The 25,580-nt window shown below is 45.5% G+C and overlaps 1 protein-coding gene across 1 annotated transcript; it reads right to left on the minus strand.

Annotated features, from left to right (window-relative positions):
• Positions 1-22,757: 22,757 nt before the first annotated feature.
• LOC120655506 lies at positions 22,758-23,855 on the minus strand. Its single transcript, XM_039933356.1, has 2 exons — positions 23,380-23,855; positions 22,758-22,975 (listed from the first exon to the last, which is right to left on the minus strand). Exons 1-2 carry the CDS (start codon positions 23,758-23,760, stop codon positions 22,931-22,933), a joined length of 426 nt encoding a protein of 141 aa, XP_039789290.1. The 5' UTR covers positions 23,761-23,855; the 3' UTR covers positions 22,758-22,930.
• Positions 23,856-25,580: the final 1,725 nt, after the last annotated feature.

Below are 25,580 nucleotides of genomic sequence, written 5' to 3' on the forward strand. Positions count from 1 at the left end.
AGGTACCACCTGGCTAAAGAACCGTATATGTGTACCCCGAGATCAGAAGATCCGAATGGATATCTGGAATGAGGCCCATAACGCACTTGATACACCCTGGATGTACGAAGATGTACCAGGATCTAAAGGATCGCTTCTGGTGGAGAGACATGAGAAGGGACATAGCCGAGTATGTGGCTAAATGCGACATTTGCAGGAGAATCAAGGCTGAACATCAGCGCCCTGCGGGATTGTTGAAGCCATTGGATATACCCGTTTGGAAATGGGATGACATTAGCATGTATTTCATCGTGGGGTTACCCCGAACTCAGAAAGGACATGATGCTATTTGGGTGATCGTCGATCGTTTGACCAAAGTTGCTCATTTCATACCAGTCAAGACGACTTTCACCGTGAGTAAGCTAGCAGAGCTTTTATATAGATAATATCCTGAAGCTTCACGGAGCTCCGCGAAGTATTGTTTCAGATCGAGGACCACAGTTCACCGCTAAGTTCTGGCAGAGTTTGCACAAGTCCATTGGGACTAATCTCGAGTACAGCTCCGCTTATCACCCTCAGACAGATGGTCAGATTGAAAGAGTGAACCAGATATTAGAAGATTTGTTGAGAGCATGTGTACCGACCTATGGATCTGACTGGGAGAAAAGTCTATCATATGCCGAGTTCACGTACAACAACACCTTTCAGGCCAGCTTGATGATGTCACCGTTTGAAGCTCTTTACGGCAAAAAGTGCAGAACACCGCTAATGTGGTCAGAAACTGAAGAAAGGTCGTATTTCGGACCAGATGCCATTATTGAAGCCGAAGAGAATGTGGCCAAGATTAGAGAGAACTTGAAAATCGCCCAGAGCAGGCAGAAGAGCTACGCCGACAAAGGAAGAAGAGAACTCTCGTTTAGAGTTGGAGATCATGTGTATTTGAAGGTATCACCACTCCGAGGTACCAAGAGGTTTAATGTGAAGGGGAAGCTTTCCCCTAGGTACATTGGACCGTATCCAATCATTCAGAGAATCGGAAAATTGGCATACAAGCTGAAGCTACCTGAAGAACTTGCTGGAGTGCACCCCGTTTTCCACGTATCTCAGTTACGCAAGTGCTTGCGAGTACCAGCAAAGATAGTTCCAACTGAGGCAGTAGACTTGCAAGAAACTCTTGAATATGTTGAATATCCTGTGAAGATACTGGACCGAGCAGTGAAAGAAACTAGAAGGACCACCATTCCGTACTGCAAGGTATTATGGAGTAATCACACAGAACGAGAAGCCACTTGGGAGAAGGAAGCTGACCTCAAGGAGAAGTACCCTCACCTCTTCGAAACCCAGGTAAACCTTTAATCTCGGGGACGAGATTCTTGTGAGGGGGATAGACTGTAACATCCCGTATTTTTACGGAATGTTATATAGTGCAAAAATGTGAAATTTCAAAAACTTTTTGTGTGCATGTGTAATTAGGTAGAAATAATGTAAGGCTGATCTCCCTTTCCATCTCGGATTCCTAGAAAATTAAAAGCAAAACAAATATAAGGATAAATGCTAGTGTGCTATATTTGGAGTTGGGTTTTATTTGAATCTCTCTTGTTTAAAAACTTGGTTTGGATGTTTTTGTTTGCATTGAGTGGAATTCAAATTAATTTAAGCCAATTAATTTGAACTCAAATGCTAACTAAACCCCTCTAGCTGTTTTGGGCCAAAACCAACTAAACCTACCCCATCTAACCAACCCAGCCTGACCAACCTTCCCTCCCCGTCCAGCCAAAAACCGGCCGCCGCAGCCCGGTCGTGCACGCTCACGCGCGGACGCGCCCGCGAGGCCAGCCTGCCTGCTACATGCCCCGGCCCAGCTCACCTTCCGCACCGGCCCGCTACCACTTCCCTCACCTGTTCGCCGCCGAGAGCCACTGACAGGCGGGCCCCGCCTGTCGGCTTTACCCCTCTCCTCACGCCCGCCGCGCCTCCCCTGCTTTTTCCGCCACAGCGCAACGCGACAGCACGCGGAGTGCCTTGCTGCGAGGCGCGCTGACGCCACAGCCTGGCACGGATGTCGGCTTGACCACCCCCGCGCGCGAATCCTGCCTGATCCCACACCCAAAACCCTAGCGCGGAGCCACCCTGATGCTGCCACATGCCCTGCTCCGCACCCATCCCATCACCGCCGTCCTTTTGGGGTCCTTGCCCGGCCGCGTCCCAAAACCCTAATGCTCCGCTATATAAACCCCAGCACCCGGCCTGGAAACCCTAGCCACCCAGGGGAATTCCCATTCCACCGCCGCCGCCAAGAGAGGGGAAGAAGCAGAGGATGGAAGGAGAAGGAGGAGGGAGCCGCCGCCACTGGAGCTCCCCCGAGTAGGCGACCCGTACCCCTGCATCGACGTTGCAGCTCGGCACGGCACCAAGCACCCCCAACCTCGAGCCCGACGGGTGAGCGCCATCGTCTCGCCTCGCCCGCTTTCCCTTACTCCGGTGCGCTTCGGCCGCCGTTGAGCCGTCGGTAGCGAAGCCCTAGGATCCTCGTTCTCTTGGTTGTGCGCCTGCAGGAACCCTCACCGCTTCGCCGCCATAGCCCACAGCCGCCGTCGCCGCTCCCCTGTCCTAGCGCCGCCGTGCCTAGCGCGCGGCCACGCCGCGGCATCGGGTGAATCCGATGCCCGCGCGCGTGTGCACAGCCACAGCCAGGCCGCCAAGGCGACGCCTTTGCTCGTCGTGGTTGGACCCTCGCTGATTCGCCCCACCGGCGTGCCATGGCGCCACCGCGGAGGCCACTTGCCTTGCCCCGTTCCGCCACCACAGGCCCGCCATGGCCTCGCCTGGCGACCGCCGTGTGCGTGCGCATACACGGGAGCCCGAGGGAAGGCTTCTGCCCGCCTCGGCGCTGCTAATCGCCGCCGTCGCCTGACCGTGCCGCCGCCGGCCCGCCATGGCCATGCCACGGCCTCGACGGCGTGCGCGCGCACGAGACCGCCCCTGCGGCCCTTCCTTGGACGCGTGCATGCGTGCCGGAGCCAAGGCGAAACCTTTACTCGCCAGGGGCACTGGCACCGCCGCCGCTATTGCCCTTGGCCACCACCGCCGTCACGCCGAGTCTCACCGTCGCCGCGCCCACGCCGCGACATCGCGTCCGCGGCGTGGCGAGCCTGCGCTGCACACACAAGACACACACACGCACACACGCACTGCAGTTCACACCGGATCAAGAAGAAGCCGCGCGGAATCCCGGAGACGCTGACACATGGGCCCAAGCTGTCAGCCGCGGAAAAGAAAAGAGAAAGGAGAAGAGAAGGAGTCGGGCCGAGTTCGGCCCAAGGAGCCCAAGAAGGAAGGAAGCCCATGAAGATTTTCGGCCCGACGACGCGCGCTTAGCTTTTTCTTTTTCTTTTGCATGGCACTGACACGCGGGTCCCACCTATCGGTGAGACCCGCTGACTGACCGGTGGGCCCCCTGAGACCGACGACCGTTGACCGGGTCAGCGTTGACCGGGTCAACGCTGACGTCAGCATGGGCCATGCTGACGTTAACACAGCCCCCCAGCTGACGTCAGCATGCCACGTGGCACGCCCAGAGGCTGCCACGTGTCACTGATTTTCTTTTATGTTTTCCGATAATCTTTATTTAATTCCAGAAATGCTTTTAGGCTTAGAAAATTGATAATAAATCAACCGTAGCTCCGAAAATTATGAAATTAGTTTCATAATTTTTCTAAAATCATGATCTACCCATTAGAATAGGTTTTGGTGTGATTTGGATCTTATTTGGATACTTTTGTGCACTTTGGCCCCCTTAGTAATTCGTAATTACAAATAGGCCCTTAGCGAGGAGAAGCTGATCGACGCCCCGGACGCCCAGGGGACCCAGGAGGACGTCCCGGACAAAGATAAGACTCTGAAGACCTAGGAAGACTACGAGAAGTCTCAGGTTCATGCCCATCTATGATTTATTTACCTATTAGACATTGCTTGCTAGAACTGCTATCGCTTTATGACTGTTATGAGATGAACCTGCATAGCCAATTGTGTGCCCTTATTCCTTGAACTCCTAATATAAACCATGTTTGAATGGTTGATATGCTTGCATGTGTATGTGTGGGATTTCCTCGTGATATGATAGTCTTGGCGTGAGGGGTGTGTGTTGGGCACACCCTGCGAGCACCTGTTGCGGGTGCATGTTTGTGTCATTGGACATGATTAGACTCTGGAGGTGTTTTGGGGGCCTTACCTGTAATGGGTGCCAGTCGCGGACCACTGTGGCGGATACGCATGAGGACGGAGATGCTCGCCCCGGCATATAAGGAACCGGTTGGTGTAACTATGATTAGTGGGACTTTGTGAGCGTGCACACCACTTATCCACTATACGGGTGGATCAAGTCCGAGGCTAGTAAGCGTGGTGCCAAGCCTGTAAGTGAATGTAGTATCGGTGCAGGGGAGAAGGTGTGGACCTGACATTCCACGATTCGCGGGATTCATGGGAATCCTATTCTAGATGGCTTCACAGTCCCGGGGCGACCTCTTGCGAGAGAACGCGCCCAAACCCGGGAAAGCAGGATGGTGCCATGACTGCTAGTTCTTGTTCTCGGTAGACCGGTGTCTCGATGTCAGTTGGCTGGCCTCCGGCTGGCAGCGATTCGAGTGGGTACAGGTGTACAACCCCTGTTGGGTGAAAACTATACGTATAGCCGCGTACTCGGTCATGTACATTCCTACTCTTCTGTTACTTCCATTAGTTAGTGTGACTTGATACTTTTCTACCTCCCTCTAGCCTACTTTCCTGCTTGGATAGCAGCTGAGGCGCGAGGAGAGGGAGTTCTCGCACCGACGGTTATCAGGGACTTGGGTGAGTCTCGGAGGTGTGAGTTGACCGGGAGTCCGGGATGCCGGAATGGCCCGCGTCAGGTGACTTGGCAGATGCTATACTTTGTTGATGCTACGCATAGGAAACCCTAGCCTTGTCCATTGACTATTTCTTATACCATAATGCATCCACTTAAAGCTTGCATACGGATGGTGACGTGAACATATCCCGTCCTTGGGGATAGTTTGGTAGATGCAGGATCCGACTGGAAGATCGACGATGACTTTGAAGGAAGGACTAAGGACGACTCGTGCTTCGCTCAAGTTTGCCTGTGGATGAAAGAAGACGTCAAGATGAAGGATGCCCCAGAAGTCTAGCTACCGCTTCTATTTTCTGGTTGTTCCCTTTTAGCCCAATGGGCTTGTACCAGATGATTTCGTACCTCAATCCGCTGGATTATGTAATAATTAAACCTTGGTTGTGTTTTATCACAAATTATGACTATGATATGTAATTGAAATGAGTTCTGTATGTGATAGCTACTGATCCAGGGACTATCACGACGATACACGTAGACGGGTTGTCCGTTCGACAACCCGGTTCGTTTCAAACCTAGTACTAGTAATCTTCTCAGGTCTTTGGGGCTTCTGGTTGTCCGGGACATTCTTCTAGATCTCCTGGGTGTCGGGGTAGTCCTCCCGGGTCCTCCGATCGACCGGGACGTCGTTCAACTCCTCCTCAGGGACCTATTCATAATTACATATAAATACAAGGGGCAAAGTGCAAGAATGCACAAATATGCTCAAATAAGATCCAAATCACGACAAATCCTATTCTAATGTGTAGATCATGATTTTAGAAGTATTATGGACCTAGTTTCATAACTATCAAAGGTTCGGTTAATTCATTATAAAATTCTAAAGTAAAATCATTTTCTAAAGCTAATAAATGATTATCGGAAAAAGAAAGACGCAATAGTGACTTGTGGCAGTCTAAGGGTGTGCCACATGTCATGATGATGTCCTCATGACATCATCACGACATCACCGTGTGGTTAGCCCTCAGATGACATCAGCAGTGGGCCCTGCTAACATCAACATTGACTTGGTCAATAGTCCAGGGTTAACGGTCAATGGGGTCAACGTAGGGTCCGCTGTTAGTGGGCCCTACTGTAAGTGGATTCTGATGATAATGGCACGCATAATTAAGGAGCTAATGCATTTATTGAGTTATGAGCAGGAGTCAAAATCAATGAAATAAGAAAGACCATTTAACGACTCCAAATTTGCTAAAGAGACGGTGGTTGAGCTTCAACGAGGACCTTTTATAATTTTCTATTTTGAATTTGAGTATAGGATCACCGTACTATTAAAAGGGGCGTGGAAAGGTAGTGTGGAGATGCTCATGTGCTTAGAAGGACTAACAAAAATCTTTCGGATCACAACACACCCTCCAAAGCCTTTACACTAAAAAAATGCATGGGTCGGAAGTATCGACATAGCTTCGGAAGTTTCGGCTCTCCTCAGATGTTCACTGTTACTTCCTTGAAAATCCTCTCGGCCTGCAAATATTCACTGTGTCCGAAGTTCCGACGTGGGGTCGGAAGTTCTGACCCACCTCGGAACTTCTGTGTTAGTTTCGGCAAGGGGCTCTCGGGAAAATTCCTATCCAACTGATCGGAAGTTCCGACCTTGCATCGGAAGTTCCGATAAATGCATAAAACGCCCAGTAATAGCTAGTTTTTGGGGTTCGGGTATTTATACCCCCTCAGCCCTCCATTCATTTGTTGCTGCTTCTCCTGACTTGAACACACTCTTGAGCCTCCAAAACCTCTCTCCATCCCCTCCAAGAGCAAATCCTTGAGTTGATGCAAACTAGGGCTTGGATAAGAGAAAGATTCGAGTGTGAGCTTGAGCTTTGGCTTGTGTGAGCAGTCACCACCATCTTGACCACGCTAAGAGCATATCCATTCTTCCGATTCGCATTTGTTACTCTTGGAGCTTGCTCCTAGACGGTTTGGCGTCATCCGTGGAGCGTCCTCTCGTGTGTGAGCGCCTCGGGAAGTTTGTATTACCCCGTTCTTTGTGGATAAGAGCTAGTGCGTACTCAATCCTCCCAAGTGATCGATTGAGTGAGGAAAAGGGTTAGAGGGCAACCCGGCTCTTAGTGAGCACCTCAACGGAGACGTAGCATCTTTTGTGGGTGTGAACTTCGAGATCAAATCTTTAGTCTCTTGTTATATTTAATTTATACTTGTTCTTGTTGACCTAGAACTAATCTTGACCCGATCTATCATTTTGAGTTGTTCTAGTTCACGAGACTACTTGTAGGTTGCTCTTCTACCTACTAGTGAACTTTTGATTCAAACATGTTTTTCGATTTCGTATTTAATTTTGAATTTCGTTCAAATCTTAGTGTAGGGAGTTCCGACAGGACTAATTTGTGCGAAGAATTTTTCAAGTTTTGCTTGTTCGCCTATTTACCCCCTAGGCATCACCAAGATCCTTTCAATTGGTATCAGAGCCTAATTTCTTGATTTAGGCTTAACCGCTAAGGGATAACGATGTCTGAAAGTGGGGAAGGCGCCAACGCCACCATAGTTGCTGCGCAAGATGTGGCGACCGTTCCGCCGGTCGTCAATACTAGAGCTATCGAAAGCTCCTTCAACCCTTTCTTCGGAAGCTCGTCCATTCATGATGCGGCATCAAGCGATGATTCAAGCTCAAGTGATGAGGATGAAGGCGAGATGTCGAAAGCAAGGAGAAGTAGAAAAGAAAAGATGAAGGCAAAGATTGAGAAGAAGGCAAGGAATTTGATGAAGCAAAGAATCAAGGAAGAGAAGGAGAAACATCCTTTCTTCGGCATGCATCAAGTTCCTCACAACTACGAGCAACAACAGTATTCTTCTTCTCAGTTCCAATCTATTCACTTGGGACGTGCTCCGTACTTTGATGGTACGGACTATCCCAAGTGGGCCTTTGATATGAAAATGCACCTCTACGGGCTTCACCCTTCGGTATGGGAGGTTGTGTGTGTAGGTGTCACTCCACCCGTCAATGGTGTACCTACGGCCGAACAAGCACAAGATTACTTCCGCAATGCGCAAGCTGTAAGAGTCATCACCGACTCTCTATGTATCCAAGAATTCAACAAAGTCCGCAATGTTGAGATTGCAAAAAAAATTTGGGATACATTGAAGGAAGCTAATGAGGGAACGGATCAAGTCCGTGAAGGCAAGATGGATTTGTTGCAATGAGAACTTGAGCACTTCATCATGAATGATGATGAGACCGTGATTCAAATGTATGAGAGGCTCATGTTTCTTGTTTCGGATATTACCGCTCTTGGAAGCACCGAGTGGGATGATCATAAAGCTACAAAGAAGTTGCTTAGAACGTTCACTCCAAGAAATCCAACTCTTGCAACGATGATTAGAAGAGATCCAAAATTCAAGACAAAGACACCAAATCAACTTCTTGGTGAGATTCTTCATCAAGAATTGGTTGAGAGAGATGTGGCAAAATCACTTAGCCACAAAGTGACCAAGAGCGTTGCACTCAATGCAACTCCAAGCATTCCGGTTGAATCAAGCTCCAAGGCCATCAAGTCAACCAAAAAAGATTCAAGTGATGAGGGATCAACCGATGAGGAGATGCACTTGTCATGAGAAATTTCAAGAAGTTCATGAAGAATAAATTTCACAAGAAAGATGGCTATGACAAGAAGAAGCCAAATCATAGAAAGATGTTATGAGTGCAAGGAATTGGGCCACTACATTGCCGATTGCCCAAAACTCAAGAACAAGGAGAAGGAAGAGAAGAAGTACAAGGAGAAAAGCAAGGACTTCAAGAAAAGATATCAAGGTCGTGCTCATGTTGGTGAAGAATGGGAGTCAAGTCATGAAGGCTCTGACAAGGAAGGAATGGCATCTCTTGCCATACCCAAAACCACAAGATGACTATTCAACAACATCTCCGATGATGAGGATGACACTCACTTTTTGCCTCATGGAAAAAGGCCACAAGGTACAAGCAACATCCTCCTCTTCTTCTCATCCTTCCTCTACATCAAGTAGTGTAGAAAATAATTTTGAGAATGAAGAAAGACAACATGAAGCTTATATGATCAAAGGATTTGGAAAGAAAGGTTTCAAATAAATTAAAAAGCTTATGGAGAAATTGGAGAAAAGAAAAGAGACACTCGATAGGCAAGAAGACTTGCTCATCCAAGAAAAGGAGAGAAACATTGCCTTAGAGAAGTCCCTTGCCGAGGAAAAAGCTAAAATAGAGAAGTTGTCCATTGACTTGTCTTTGGCCAATGACTCTAACAAGAGGTTGATGAAGGAGAACACAATGGCTAGTGATTCTCTAGCTTCCCTAAAGTCCACTAACGGTGACCTTCAAGATAGCTTATCAAGCTTGATGGTCAAATACAAAGACCTTGAAGTGAACTATAATGTCCTTTGAGGAAGCACAAAAACCAATTCCAAGGCAATTCCCAACTCCAATGTCTCCACAAGTGAAGGTTGCTCAAAATGCTATAAAATTGATGTACAAGCTTGTGTTGCTAACTTGGCAAAGCTAGAAGAATTGAACAAAGCCAATGATTGTGAAATCAGGAGGCTCAACATGATAGTCAAGAATGGCTATAAAGGTAATGTGAAGCCAAAGCCCAAGATCATCTACAAGGATGGTAGATATCCCACCATGAAGGACGGGCTTGGTCATTACAAGGGAGCAAAGGTAAATGAGAGAAAGGTGGTCAAAGGCAAGGAAGTCCTTTCACCAGGGGTGGTAATCTTGGTGAATTAATGGACATAGCACATGGAGTGACCCCCTTGATCTCTACCTTAGCAAAGAAGAAAAATGAAGCTCCCATCAAGCACAAGAGCACCGTGCATGAGCCATCACCAAGCTATAAAATGGATTATATGGTGACAATGGACCACAATGATAAAATCGTGGTCAAATATATTTGTGCCTACACAAAGAAGAAGATTCTAAGGAGTGTGTAGGTTCCAAAAATGTATCCATCTAACCTTCACCGCTTGGTTGCTTGATAACTCATATCATATGACCGGAGAGAGGAATTTGTTCACCTCAATTCAATATGTCAACATTCCAAAGGAAACAATTGTCTATGGAGATAATATCAAGGGTGAGGTAATTGGATTGGGTAAGATTGTTTAACTCATGACAATGCAATTACAAATGTTTTTCTTGTTGAAACTTTGGGGTACAACTTGTTGTCGGTTTCACAACTTTGTGGAATGGGCTACAATTGTCTCTTTACTAACAAGGGTGTGACCATCTTTAGAAGGGACAATTCCTCTATTGCCTTTACGGGTCGATTAAAGGGCAAAGTCTATATTGTGAACTTTTCAACGGAAAAGATTGAGCCCAAGACTTGTATGGTGGTAAAATCCAACATGGGTTGGCTATGGCATCATCGACTAGCCCATGTTGGAATGAGAAACTTGGCCAAGCTTCAAAAGGAAGGGCACATCCTAGGACTAAAAAATATTGTTTTTGAGAAAGATAGGTTGTGTAGCGCATGCCAAGTCGGGAAGCAAGTTGGTGTTCCACATCCCGCCAAGAACATGCTAATTTCAACAAGGTCTCTAAAGCTTCTACACATGGATTTGTTTTGACCCATCGCTTACATAAGCATCGACGGTAACAAATATGGTCTTGTAATTGTTGATGGTTTTTCCCGTTTCACTTGGGTGTTCTTTTTGCAAGATAAGAGTGATGCTCATGGGATAGTCAAGAAATTCTTTAAAAGAGCTCAAAATGAATATGAATTAAAGATCAAGAATGTTAGAAGTGACAATGGATCGAAATTCCGGAATACAATGTTGAAGAATTTCTTGATGAAGAAAGAATCAAGCATGAATTCTCTGCTCCATACACTCCGCAACAAAATGGCATTGTGGAGATGAAGAATAGAACATTGATTGAAGCCGCAAGAACCACGCTTGATGAGTACAAGACCCCGGATAGCTTTTGGGCCGAAGCAATCAACTCCACTTGCCATGCAATCAACCGTCTCTACATCCACAAGTACTTGGGGAAGACTCCATACGAGATAATCACCGGTAACAAACCCAAGGTGCACTACTTTCGAGTTTTTGGTTGTAAGTGTTTCATACTTAACAAGAAAACCAAAACCTCAAAGTTTGCACCAAAGTTAGATGAAGGTTTTCTATTTGTTTATGGTACTAACGAACATGCCTATTGTGTTTTCAACAAAACCACCGGTTGTGTTGAAGTCACAGTACACATGAAATTTGATGAATCCAATAGCTCTCAAGTAGAGCAAGTTGATAAGAACATTGTAGATATGGAGGAACCACCAGATGTATCAATCATGTATCATTCATGAGGATGGGCTTGGGTGAAGTGTGACCACGTGAATCAAGCACTCAAACCCCAATTGAGGAAAGCTACAAGGATCAACCATCGTTATCAACAAGAGTTGAACCACCAAGGTCTTAAATCCCTCAAGATCAAATTCAAGCTCTTGGTGATGATCAAGATCAAGTCAATGATCAAGGGGGAGCACAAGGGGAAGCAACTCAAGAAGAAGCACCAAGAGTTGATAATAATGATGATGGTGGACCAATTCAACCTCAATCTCAAGTGCCACACCCAAGAGTCCATCAAAGCATTCAACGGGATCATTCCGTTGATAATATTCTTGGGAGTATTCGAAGAGGGGTAACTACTCATTCATGTTTAGCCACATTTTGTGAGCATTACTTTTTTTTCTCCTCTTTGGAACCTTTTAAGGTAGAAGAAGGTAGAAGAAGCACTTGATGATCCGGATTGGGTAATAGTAATGCAAGAAGAATTGAATAACTTCACAAGAAATAAAGTTTGGGTATTGGTGGAACGCCCCAAGCAAAACGTGATCGGCACCAATTGGGTCTTTAGAAACAAACAAGCTGAACATGGTGTCGTCACAAGAAACAAGGCAAGGTTAGTTGCACAAGGTTTCACCCAAATTGAACGTTTGGATTTTGGTTAAACCTATGCACCCGTAGGTAGGCTTGAGTCAATTCGAATATTATTAGCCTATGCTACTCACCATGATTTCAAGCTTTATCAAATGGACGTGATGAGTGCATTTTTGAATGGCCCCCTATCCCAGTTGGTGTACGTTGAACAACCGCCGGGTTTTGAAGATCCCAAGCATCCAAATCATATGTACAAGATCCATAAGGCGCTCTATGGGCTTAAGTAAGCTCCTAGAGCATGGTATGAATGACTTAAGAATTTTCTTCTCAAGAACGATTTTGAAATGGGCAAAGCCGATTCTACTCTCTTTACTCACAAAGTCGATAATGACATATTTGTGTGCCAAAATATATGTCGATGACATTATATTTGGCTCAACTGACCAAAAGTTTTGTGAGGAATTTAGTAGGATCATGACCAAGAGGTTTGAAATGTCAATGATGGGTGAATTGAAATTCTTCCTTGGGTTCCAAATCAAGCAAATGAAGAAAGACACTTTCATATGTCAAACCAAGTATGTCAAGGATATGCCCAATAAGTTTGACAAGAGTGATGCAAAGCCAATCAAGACACCCATTGCTATAAATGGTCATCTTGAACTCAATGAAGAAGGGAAGTCAGTCGATCAAAAGGTATATCGCTTCATGATTGGCTCTCTTCTTTATCTTTGTGCATTTAGGCCCGATATTATGTTTAGTGTGTGCATGTGTGCAAGATTTTAAGCCAATTCTAAGGAATGTCACCGAGTGGCTGTTAAGAGAATTTTGAGATATTTGGTACACACTCCTAACCTTGGCTTGTGGTATTCCAAAGGCTCCACTTTCGATCTACTTGGCTATTCCGATTCGGATTATGCCGGTTACAAAGTAGATAGAAAGAGTTCGACGGGGACGTGTCAATTCCTTTGCACACACTGAATTGTGATTGAGTGAGAAGTCAATATCATGAATCACATAATCCTACTTGATAAACAGATTCCTCATAACTTTATGCTGATAAATTTATTGCTTAAGGAATTTCAAACAAACACCAAAACAGTAATGGCACTAGATTTTACCATTTCTTTTTGTAATAGGATATTATCCTTTGCAACATCTCATGACATGATACGAACCTACCTTTGGAATTCCAGTATTATGAACTAAGATTTTAAATTTTAGTAAAATAGGGAGATTTACTATGCTTATGGGTTCAATATAAGAGAAACAAATGCGGCTGGCCTTATTTGCCTGAAAAGGGCACTTAGATTGTTTGGTACTTTGATGATACCACGTATGGGGCAACACCAAAAAGATAGACAGTAGTGTGAACGTGACTACTCTTCACAAGAATTTTTTTTTGTCGCTGCCCCAAAATTCAGAACTGTGACAATAATGACATATTAGGTTAATGCATATTATGTTTTTTCCATGCGCGTTGACAACTGCTGGAGCAAACAACATGAATACTTCTTAACATTATAGGTTATGTGGAATAAAACTAAATCCTGAAAAGTTTCTTAGCACAGTATGGGATTTAGTACACTAGGTGATAATAGGTGCATTTCTGTTACAAACATCCTAAAAGCTTAAAAATGGTACAAATTCTTCAAGACTGTACTTTTCATAGTTACTAGTGGAGATGCGCGTACCACATGTAAGTGTTTTAAAAAATTAAACCCTAACAAAGATTTTATATTTATAAAGATCCAAATCGAGCGATGGATCAAATGGAGAAAAGATTGGGAGCCGCCAAACCTGGACCGAAATCGAGCGCCGCCGCTAGCCACGTTCATTGTTCTCGATGGATTTTGCATTTGGATAAACCCTAGCGAGTCACCAAAACAAACTACGGACAACAAAAGAAAGAACAAGAGCGCAAATCAGAACAATAATAAAAATGAATCAGTAAAAAAAGAAGAAATTCAATGAAAAAACCTTGGATTCGTGGGCCAGTGTGCTGGTACGGCTGCTCTCGCCGTCGTCGAATCTGGACTCCAAGTCGTGGTCTTGATGCTGCTTCTACGGTGGCGTCGGTGGAGACGGCGTCGTGCTGCCGCAGCCCAGCAGCCGGCCTAGGGCAGCTACACTTGCCACCTCCACGATGGCCACGACCCCGGCGATAGGCCCTAGAATAGCTGCGGCGCCTGCGCCGGCACTACCGCCATCAGTCTCCACACCACGCGCGCCTCCCACGACCGCGAGCAGAGGACGGAGGCCGCGACGCTCTTTCCCAGAGCGGGGACCCTCCGTGTGTTTGAGGACGTGGAGCAGGAGGTGTTGCACAGCTCGGCGCAGCGGGCGTCTACTTCAGCGACGGCGAGGAGGACCCCGAGGACGGCTCCCGTCACCTTCCTGTAGGGATACGGGGTAGGCTACGCTAGCATCACTACCGTATATACCCAAGATACTTGCGAGTAGAAGATCATAGATCGTTACCACTAGACGCGCAGCGCCGCGGAAGAAGTCGCGCGTCGATGTAGAGGAAGTAGTCGATCACGTCCCACGAACAGAGCTCCTCGTACTTGATCCCAACAGCCGATCAGCGCAGCAGTCGCAGCAGCGCCTCCACGGAGTCCACACGTATGGGGATGAAATGCCGGGCGTCGGTGTGCTAGCACCGCACGCACGGCAAGGGCGGCGGCCGAGAGGGAGAGGGAGGGGCGGTGGCTAGGAGGTGGCGCGGCTCTCAGGGTTGTCGCCTCCCTAGCCCCTCCCTCGTATATATAGGGCGTACTAATGGGCTTCTATCTCATAGGCCCATTAGTAACCCTAATCCCTCTTGGATCAATATCCTCTTGGGCCTTTAAACCGTATTGTGATGATGGGCTCTTGGGCATATCACCAACAATCTCCCACTTGCACTAGAGACAATCATACAGGCAAGCTTTCCAACATTCCAAACCCCTTAAGTGTGTGACCCGTTAGGTTCTTATGTAGGTGGTCGTGATCAGAAATCATTTCCGAATCACAAGTCAATAGCGGCACCTAGCAGGGCATAGTGACTCACAAATACACATAAAGATCATATCGGGCGAACCTTAGATATACTCATACACCGATCCCTTTGCCACACGATACCAGTCAAGCTCAAAGCGAGATGCGTGCCACCTTTGTGATAGCTCGACCATTCTCTCGATCTAATAGTGGATTCTATTCATAACTAACCTTTAGTCATCATGATTAACTCTTTAATCACTTTGGCATGGCCATGCACTTTCAAATCCAACTATCTCGACGGGCCCAGAGATATCTCTCCCGTTATCTAGGAGGGGCAAATTCCATCTTGATCCGCTCATATCCCATTCCATGTTTCATGACACACCTGTAAGCTACTTTTGTAACTACCCAGTCACGGAGTAGCGTTTAGCAGCCCCAAGATGCACCACTACACACAGTGAGAAACAATGGCGATCTCAGGTCTAAGGATCTAGTAGGTATAACACTCAAGAACAACTGATGGCACATACAAAATAACAATCCCAACATTGTCTTGGAGTGGGTCAATCCAACACCATGTTCACCAACATGTGTCCACATCATTAATCCGATATCTCCATATCCATGATCCGTGAAACATGATCATCAATTAATGCATGTGCTAGTCTCAACGTCGTTGTTGTCCCACACAACGACATAAACTAGGGATAATTTAGAATCATATCATTGTCAACAAAGAGTTTCACGAACAAGTCACGTACTTGATAATCAATGTAAAAAATAATCATCCATGGAACAAATAACAATTTTTTATCATCACATAAACATACTTATGACACAAAAATCTCCCACGCACACTAGAATCACTGATGTAAGTATCTAATACCCATAGATCTCATGTGCGCCTCATTCTTTGGTTGTGGGAGAGGCTTCGTCAACAGATCAGCAACGTTTGAATCCATGTGCACCTTGCAAACCTTCACATCACCTCTCTTAACAAAGTTACAGATAAGGTGATACTTCCGCAGTATATGTCTGGACTTCTTAGTTGTTCTAGGCTCCTTTGCTAATGCAACGGCACCACTATTATCACAATAGAGGTCCACTGGACTGGACGCACTAGGAACAACACCCAAGTCAAAAACAAACTTTCTGATCCAAACAGCTTCTTTTGCAGCTTCGGAAGCTACAATATACTCGGCCTCTGTCGTCGAATCAGCCACCGTATCTTGCTTGGAACTCTTCCAGCTCACTGCCCCACCATTGAGGCAGAAAACAAAACCGGATTGCGATTTGGAGTCATCTTTGTCTGTTTGAAAACTAGCATCGGTGTAACCCTTTACAAGGAGCTCATATTCGCCTCCAAATATTAGGAACATATCCTTAGTTCTTCTTAAGTACTTAAGGATACTCTTTACAATTGTCCAGTGAGCTTCACCGAAATCTGACTGATACCTGCTCGTAACACTTAGAGCAAAGGAAACATCTGGGCGCGTGCAAAGCATAGCATACATGATCGACCCTATGGCTGAAGCATAAGGAATCGTACTCATCCTCTTTGCCATATCTCATAGTCATAATATGCGGCAATTGCTAGGAGAATCCGAACAGACTTTAGCATTGCGACGGGCGAAAAAGTTTCCTCATAGTCAACACCTTGAATTTGTCGGAAAACTTTCGCCACCAATCGTGCCTTATAGATGTGAACATTTCCATCCATGTCTAATTTTTTTCTTAAAAATCCACTTACAGTCGACAGGTCTTACACTGTCAATCTGATCGACCAAGTTCCAAACTTGATTATCATGCATGGATTTTAACTCGGATTCCATGGCTTCAAGCCATTTGTCGGAGTCGGGTCCCATCATTGCTTCTTTGTAGGTCAAGGGCTCATCATTTTCCATCAATAATACGTGGCGCTCCTCCGTAATAAGGAGGTTGAGCTTGTCAGTAGCGCGACGTGCCCTTATAGACCTTCGTGGGGCTGGTGCCTCAACTACGGGTTGTGCAACATCTTGCACATCCCGTGGATCTTCAGTGGGTGCTGAAACAGTTTCGGGTGTTTCCTGAATTTCTTCAAGTTGCACCTTGCTCCCACTAAATCCTTTTGAGAGAAACTCCTTTTCTAAGAAAACACCATTGCGAGCGACAAACACTTTGCCTTCCGCCTTATTGTAAAAAATAATATCCTTTGGTTTCCCTAGGATACCCCACAAAGAAGCATTTGTCTGACTTTGGAGTGAGCTTATCTGACATCAAACGTTTGACATAAGCCTCACATCCCCAAACTTTGAGAAAAGACAATCCGGGACGCTTCCCAGTCCATATCTCATATGGTGTCTTCTCAACAGACTTACTTGGAACCCTATTCAGTGTGAACGCAGCAGTTTCAAGAGCGTAACCCCAAAATGACAATGGAAGATCAGCTTGGCTCATCATGGACCTAACCATATCCAACAAGATTCGGTTCCTCCATTCGGATACCCCATTCCATTGAGGTGTTCCGGGCGGAGTTAGCTGCGGAATAATTCCACATTGCTTCAAATGATCACCAAATTCAAGGCTCAAATATTCTCCTCCACGATCAGATCGCAGAAATTTAATTGTCTTGTCTAATTGATTTTGTACTTCATTCTAAAATTCTTTGAACTTTTCAAACGATTCAGACTTGTGCCTCATTAAGTAGATATAGCCATATCTACTAAAGTCATCAGTGAAAGTAATGAAGTACTGAAAACCACCTCTAGCTATTGAGCCCATTGGTCCACATACATCGGTATGTACAAGTCCCAATAAGTCACTCGCCCTCTCACTATGACTAGTGAAAGGCGCTTTGGTCATCTTTCCAAGCAAACAAGACTCACATGTGTCAAATGATTTAAAATCAAATGAGCTTAACAATCCATCTTTATGGAGTTGTTCAATGCGCTTCTCATTTATATGACCTAAGCGACAATGCCAAATAAAAGTGGGATTCAAATCATTTGGTCTAAGCCTCTTAGTATTAATGTTACAGACAGATTTATCCTCAAGATCAAGAACGTATAATCCATTCACCAATGGACAATGAGCATAAAAAATACCATTGCAAAAAATAGAACAACGTTTGTTCTCTATTACAATCTTAAAATCATCAACTTCTTCCAAACATGAAGAAGAAATAATGTTCTTGCTCAAAGCAGGAATGCAATAACAATTATTTAATTCCAAAACTAATCCGGAGGGTAGAGACAAGTGGTAGGTGCCGACCGCCAACACCGCAACTTTTGCGCCATTGCCGACACGAACGTCCAACTCGCCTCTTGCAAATCTTCTAGTCTCACTTAGACCCTGCAATGATTTGCAAGTGTGAATCATCGATCCAGTATCAAATACCCATGATTCACTAGAAGATAATGCAATATTTATTTCTATAACATTTATACCTGAAGTGGAAGTCTCACTTCCCTTCTTCTTCTTTTCTTCCAAGTACTTCTTACAGTTCCTAGACCAATGTCCCTTTTCATGACAGTGGAAGCATTCATCTTCAGAAATAGGGCCAGATTTGGCCTTAGGTGCTGGCTTTAGCTTAGAGCCCGAGGACTCACCACCGGAACTCTTTTCCTTGCCTTTACCTTTGGGATTAGGAGGCGTCCAACGCTTCCTCTTTTTGTTCCCCTTCTGAATCATCATCACATGATTGGGATTCTTCTTAATGCTCTCCTCTGCTGTCTTTAGCATCCCATGCAACTCACTCAATGTTTTATCCAAGCCATTCATCTGAAAGTTCATGATAAAAGGCTCATAGCTCGCCGGGAGCGACTGGAGAATAACATCAGTAGCCAAGTCTTGTTGAAGTTCAGAACCAAGTCTGTCCAAAGTCTCAATGTAACCAATCATTTTGATCACATGAGGACTGACTGGGCTACCTTCTTGCAGCTTGCACGCAAACAAGGACTTTGAGATATTGAACCTCTCAGTCCTGGCTTGGTTCTGAAACATCCCACGCAGCCCCTCGATCATGGTGTGAGCATCCGCATGCTCATACTGCTTCTGCAGATCAGGGGACATGGTGGCGAGCATCAGACAGCTGACATCAAGTGAGTCATTGCAGTGCTTCTCATAAGCTCTGCGATCAGCAGCAGTTGCATTGTCAGGGAGATCATCAGGATATGGCTGCTCAAGAACATACTCCTTTTTCTCTTGCCTGAGAACAATTCTCAGGTTGCGGTACCAATCAATAAAGTTTGTTCCATTCAACTTTTCTTTCTCAAGAACAGAACGCAAATTGAAAGCGGAATTGTTACTGGCAGACATGATCTACAACATTAAAGTAAAACAAGATTTCAGCACTAAGTTTATGTAAAGACTTTCATTAACTGATTTAACAAAAGACAACCTACTATATCAAAGTCATCTTCCCTCCAATGACATATAGTGGTTCAAGATCCATAATCACTAAAATTCTAGTGAGCTTTAGCATCACGGCTAGAAAAGAAGTGATACAGGTAAGTAACAAATTACTAATCACATCTCTATGCGACTCTTGTTTGTTGGGTGGCATCCAATGCCCCGGCCCCAACCCTATGCCTTAAAGCCCAAAACTGTTTTGATAGCTTTACTGAGTAAACCAATACTATGCTTGTGAATGTCCGACATCCATCCTATACAAAAGTGATAGCTGAGGGTATTCTACTTTGGTAAACCTACCACACAACGATCAAAATTTATAGGTGCATCAAAAACTCAACCTTTTCTGAGGGAAGCTATTCTATCATGATTAAAGCATCCACCATATGTAAAAGTATGAAAGAATAGTATGACAGGAAAATAAACATCACATGCATATAATCATATTATATTGTGAATAGTATGGCCTCTTGCATCACAATGGGCTCCATCGCCATGGCTCCAAGGTGACCTCTATTGCCATCCGTCCTGTCTTGTGGTGATCATCATCGCCATCATGATTGAAGCCTCCATGAAAAGATACTAAGCTACTACATCTAATAGCTAGTGAAATAATTACATGAGGATTCAAACATCACAAGTCGACACGCAGGTCGTTATACAATAATGGTGCAACCTCAACTCAGTTGTGTTAACTTGCGACACGCAGGCCGCACAAATCATCACATGCATCATCACATGACATTGAGGCCATACCATTCACATCACACCCTGCAAAAACAAGTTAGGCGTACGACGTGTTCTACCAAAGTAGCGCTTAGGAAGCCGCTACAGCGAGAAAGCAACGGCGGAATTACACAGATCGCATCTATGGAATTACACAGATCGCATCTATGGAATCCCTATGAAAATCTCATCAGAGTGATCGCATCACCTCAAATCCGAGCCATTCATAATGCCTCAATTTTCACTAGGTCAATCACATTGACCGTGCAAACTTTGCACTTGAGAAAACTGCATCTACACATGACCTCGATCTGTTGGTCCAATCTGCGGACTTATGCACACAGTTAGACGCGCAACGCAGCGGAAGAAGTCGCGCGTTGATGTAGAGGAAGTAGTCGATCACGTCCCACGAACCGAGCTCCTCGTACTTGATCCCAACAGCCGATCAGCGCAGCAGTCGCAGCAGCGCCTCCACGGAGTCCACACGTACGGGGATGAAACGCCGGGCGTTGGTGTGCTAGCACCGCACGCACAGCAAGGGCGGCGGCCGAGAGGGAGAGGGAGGGGCGGTGGCTAGGATTACTAATGAGCTTCTATCTCATAGGCCCATTAGTAACCCTAATCTCTCTTGGATCAATATCCTCTTGGGCCTTTAAACCGTATTGTGATGATGGGCTCTTGGGCATATCACCAACAATTCCCCCTCCCCCCCCCCCTCGGCCGAGGCCACGTCAGGGTCTTGGCGCACGCGCCATGCTCCAGAGAACAGAACCGCGACGGCTCCTGGCTGCGACAAGGCTAGGCGGAATGTAGGTTATGACGGTTCATCGGTGTTGGGCTCCTGCAAACGAGATGGGCGGCAGAAAGCAGATGGATGGGAGTCCGGGCTGACCTACCGGTGAGCTTAATGGACGACAGCGGCGGTGCAGTGGAGAGGCGGGGACATCTCGTGCAGCGTGGGGTCACTGGTGTAGACGATCACAGCGCCGGCGAGGTGAAGATGTTCCAGCGGCGCTGGCGTTCTCCTCCTCCTAATGCTTGGCTTCGGATACAGCGGTGTTGTCGTCCTCAGCTTCCTCTTCCCCAGCTCATGCTCCTCTTTTCTCCTTCTATACTGACTCTTGATCGGAAGCAAATGGGATGAGGGGTCTCGGTGGATCTGGTGCATGGTTAATAGGAAGGTTTTGATACTAATTATCAAATAATAGGAGCAGTAATTTAGGAACAAATTAGATTTGGGTACAACAAAAGGCAAGGCTGATAGTTTGTCCAATGAGACATGCATTTTTTATTTTACATCCATGCCATATATATAATCATACAATAATTATTTCCATTGATCAGATAATACACGGTTGATTTCCATCTATAATAGTATCTGTAATGTAAATATCTTTAGTGGAAAGCTACATAATTTGATTCGATATATAGTGATTTATATGATCTTCTTATATAGGAAAGCATTATGTGATTATATCTCTACCGTGCAAAGTCATGTGTATATTTAGAGAGATGAAAGGAAAATTTCACACCCCTGCCATTCTTCCCTCTCCAGAAAGTCATTATCTTTTCCGACTCATCATGTCTTCTCCTAAGTCGACTACAATCCCCACTGTCTAATGGTGCAACTTACATGTGGATCCAAGCAGCATCATCATCGACCTTATTGATGTGCTGGACGGACTCAACTTCTTATCGATGTGCAGGCCCTGGGCATCGATCTGTAAGAAAAGTAATATGCATGCTAAGGTTACACAAGGAAAGTAATTAATCAATTTTAAGTGAATAAGGAAAGTAAATAGAGAAATTTTAGGAAACAATAATATACAGGCTAAGGTTAAAGTAATTAATCAATTCTAAGTGAATAAGGAAAGTAAATAGAGAAATTTTAGAAAAAAATAATATGCATTGAAAAGTTACATAAGGAAAATAATAAGTGGGTACAAAGGTGAGTAAACAAAAGTGCTTGGTGTAAAAAGTATTAGCATTTTGGCAGTATTTTAGAAATGTCAAAACCATGGGTCTTCACATCTCCTGTCAACCCTCTCGCGCTGACAAGTAGGACCTCTGTGAGGAGTAAGGTGGGCCTAATCTTAGTGAAAAGGGTTTCAATTCTTTCATGCTTTATAGTATAGATAGATAGATAGATATAGATTGAGAATATGCTAATAAGTATATATTTTCCTTTTTAAGAATGTTCCTCGTTTGTTGAAAAAAAGCCGAGGCGGTAGTGCGGAGGCACTTGTTAGAGCATCTCTAAGAGTGCCCAATAAATCTCTCCAATAATCAGTTTTGGGCAAAAAAAAACCGAAAAACAAAGGTCCAACAGTGCCCAATATCTGTTTCCAATATTTTCTCGTGCCCAATAAGGAAGCTATTCTCAGCCAAATTTGCTCTCCTCTCTGCACTCCCAATCCCTCCGTGAGAAAAAAAGGGCCACGTGGATGGGAGATGGAGGGGGCAAGGAGGTGTCATGCCTTTTTTTCATGAGAAATAAAACTGCTGGTCCGGCTTACGTTACTATTTTTTTTGCTGGTTTGGCAAATAAAACTGCTGGTCCGACTTACGTTACTATTTTTTTGCTGGTTTGGCAAATTTTAAGGCGCTATTAGAGAGGTGGGTATTTTCCGTGCCTAAAATTTTGTTAGCAAGGTCCCAATATAAATATATTGAAACTAAAAAGTTGGCACTCTTGGAGATGCTCTTAGAGAACTGGAACTTCCTCAAAGCATGCGGAATATCTAGAATCGGGAGCCCTATTTACTCCCGAGCGATTTTTTTTTCTTTTTGAGCACCCTGAGCGAGTTGGTTGGTTGAGGATCAAAATTTGTCTTCTATATTCGTACCTCTTGAGATGGACTTGTCGTGTGACGACTCGTCCAGTTTACTTGTCAGCACGCAAAGTCGCTATAGGAAAAAATGTATGCTCGGACTGCGAATTGTGAAGGATTTTATTGCCGAGCTGGCTAGCTCCTGATACAGACTGAAAACATATGCAGCCCATCAACAAAGATGTACTACAAACATATATATAGTATTGGAACAGAAAGCTGTGCTCGGGAACAGGTGCCACCGTTCACGCACTGACATGGCCTAGAGCAGCTCCCTGAGCACTGAGATCGCCGCCGCATGCTTCTCCTGCAGACAAATTTTGGTGGCTTTTGTTAAGTCATCGTATACTCGTACTTATCCGGAGGTTAAACAAGAGCTAAAATTAGGGGTGCCAAGTTATAACCATTAAGTGTCTCTCCAACCCTCTCTAGTTCAAAATTTTATACTAATTCTCCAAAACCATATTTCAATTTGGAAAACTAGTACAAAATTTTAAACTAAAAGAATTGGAGGTGCATCTAAGGGTCACCCATTTACACTCCTAGCTAAAATCCTTCGACAAAAGTACGGCTGGTTTAAATCCTTTATCATCCTCCATCGATGATCGCGGGCGAACACATGAAAATGAGAAAGTATGACAGTACATAAGCAGTTACCCGAGCTCTTGTCAGAGTGACATTAACTAGCTACTATGCAGAGAGGTGTCGCACCTGGTCACGAACTCTGTCCCGAATGCCGCTGCACACAGGCCGGCCAGTCTCGTCGTAGAGTATCATCCCGCTGAACCGTGGCAGCTGGCACTTGACGCCCATCAGCACCCTCCTCTGCCAAATCGGCCGCGCCGGAGCCGCCGGCGTGCCGCCGGACACGGCCGGTGCTCCTTCCGCTCCGCTGCTTTTCACGCCCTCCGCCGCCGGAGCCGCCAACACTACCTTTTTCTCCACCTCCAGCACATCGGCCCCCAAGATCTCGTACTCGCAGCCACCATCCTTCACGCCGGCGACCTCGTCGACGCGCCCCCGCACTGACCGGCGGCTGCCGTCCGCATAGAGCTTCTCCTTCCAGAGAGCCACTGATAGGCAGATCCCCATGACGCGATCCCAGCACTGGATCAGGGCGCAGGGACAGCAGTGTGGTAGCAGCCAGTAGGGGCACTACTGGGTAGGGCAGCGTGGTTGGCTTCTTATGGCGAGCGACGCCAAGAATATTATTGATGCGCTCACAGGCTGCCCGTGAGCCTTGCCGTTTGCTACAGTGATAGAGTATGAGCCAGTGTTCGCTTGGATGCTCACTCATTTACGCTTCACCGTTATTTGGGTGGCATTGTGGCAAGTTGGTGACCGGTGTGCATGTGAAGCATGCCCAGCTCTGCTCGGCGCGCGGGTGGAGTAATCTTCACAGGCAGGCGATAAACGGTGACCACTCGAGCCGTGAGCGGAGGAGCGATTGCTTGCGCCGTCATTCACCGATCCATGCTTGACTGCGAGCTCAAACCATCGGCCGAAATAGGGACTGCATCGATCGCTTTGTGACGTGAAATTCTTGTAGTGGATCTTGCACGCATTTTTTCGTTGAAATGAGAAGTTCATCTCGAAAGACCAAAGGATCGATCGTTCCAGTGTGAATGTGAAGATCAACTATCTTACACGATAGTGCTATTATTCAGAATAGAGCATCTTAGGAACTAATACCTGCATCTGATATCAACTTATTCCAGATTTACTAGATAATAGCCCGTGCGTTGCTACGGACATAAAGTTAAAATGAAATAGCAGTTATTTTAAAAAATACAAAAAATCATGCTAGTTTTGGATCACATTTGGACTTTTAAACTTAACCCATAGTTGGTCAAATTGAAATAAAGCCGGATCTCTAAAAAAGTTGGTCATATTTGCATAACTTTGAGACTCCAAATCTATCAAATGTTTGAGTTTGGAACCAAACTATTTTACTAAAATTTCTAGACTTATGATCAAAGTACAACTTTGTTATGGGGAGGTACAGTTGATTATCCAATAACATTCGGAGTTTTTTTTTTGACGATAGAGCAATATGAAGAGGCCCAACAAAAAAACCAGCCCAGGCCCATTAGATAAACCCTACGTATGAAGCGGCACGCTCGACGAAGACGGACGTTACAGGAGCCGGGTGGATGACGCACGTCAGCTGATCTGACCGAGGAGCTAAAGGAATAGGGTGCTCGTACCCTAAGAGGGGGAGGGGGTGAATTAGGCAAACTAAAAACCTTAACCTCAAGCTCCAACTATTTGCACATAAATTAAACTAAGACATACTATCTAGATGTGCAACCAGTGTTCTTCTAGTGTGAAAACCCTCATCCCAAAAGAGTTATGCAAACTATAGCCAATCCTATCAAGATTCTACTCTATGAAAGTAAAGGCACACAAGATTGCAATAAGTAAATGCGGAAGCTTAAAGGAGGGATGAGAGAAAGCAAACTCTTTGACACGAGGATTTATCCCGTGGTTCGGTTAGCCACAAAGGCACACCTAAATCCACGTTGTTGAAGCACTCACAAAGAGTATTGCTTCTCGGCAACCAAGTCTCTTCCGTGAACACAATCACGGTCATCTTGGCCCCGGGTTCTTCTAAGAAGCTTCACCAAGAAGGGTGAGGGTCTCCAGGTCCCCCGCACAAAAATGTCGTCGCCGCTCCACACCAAGCCGGAGGGTCGATGACGTTGCCGGCGAGCCACCAAGACTCCAAGTGGCCGGCACACCGAGTGCAAGATGTGGTTCTCTCCTAGAACCAGACACAAGGCACACAACCTTGCTCACTCACTCACTCAAGAGCTAATCTCGCACTAACACTCACAAAGCATGTGCTAAACCTAAGAATGTGATCAATAAGCACTTTGGTTGGCTTGGAGGTGTTGAGGATGTGTTTGGGA

This window comes from Panicum virgatum, chromosome 1N, assembly GCF_016808335.1.
Source record: "Panicum virgatum strain AP13 chromosome 1N, P.virgatum_v5, whole genome shotgun sequence".
In the NCBI taxonomy this organism is placed as follows: domain Eukaryota; kingdom Viridiplantae; phylum Streptophyta; class Magnoliopsida; order Poales; family Poaceae; genus Panicum; species Panicum virgatum.

What these genes read in the sequence shown, in the direction of transcription:
- LOC120655506 (XM_039933356.1), bottom strand. Translation starts at nt 23,760, where the DNA reads ATGGGGATCTGCCTATCAGTGGCTCTCTGGAAGGAGAAGCTCTATGCG. An exon ending in GGGACAGAGTTCGTGACCAG is followed by an intron (nt 22,976 to 23,379) that starts GTGCGACACCTC and finishes ATTTGTCTGCAG; the next exon opens with GAGAAGCATGCGGCGGCGAT.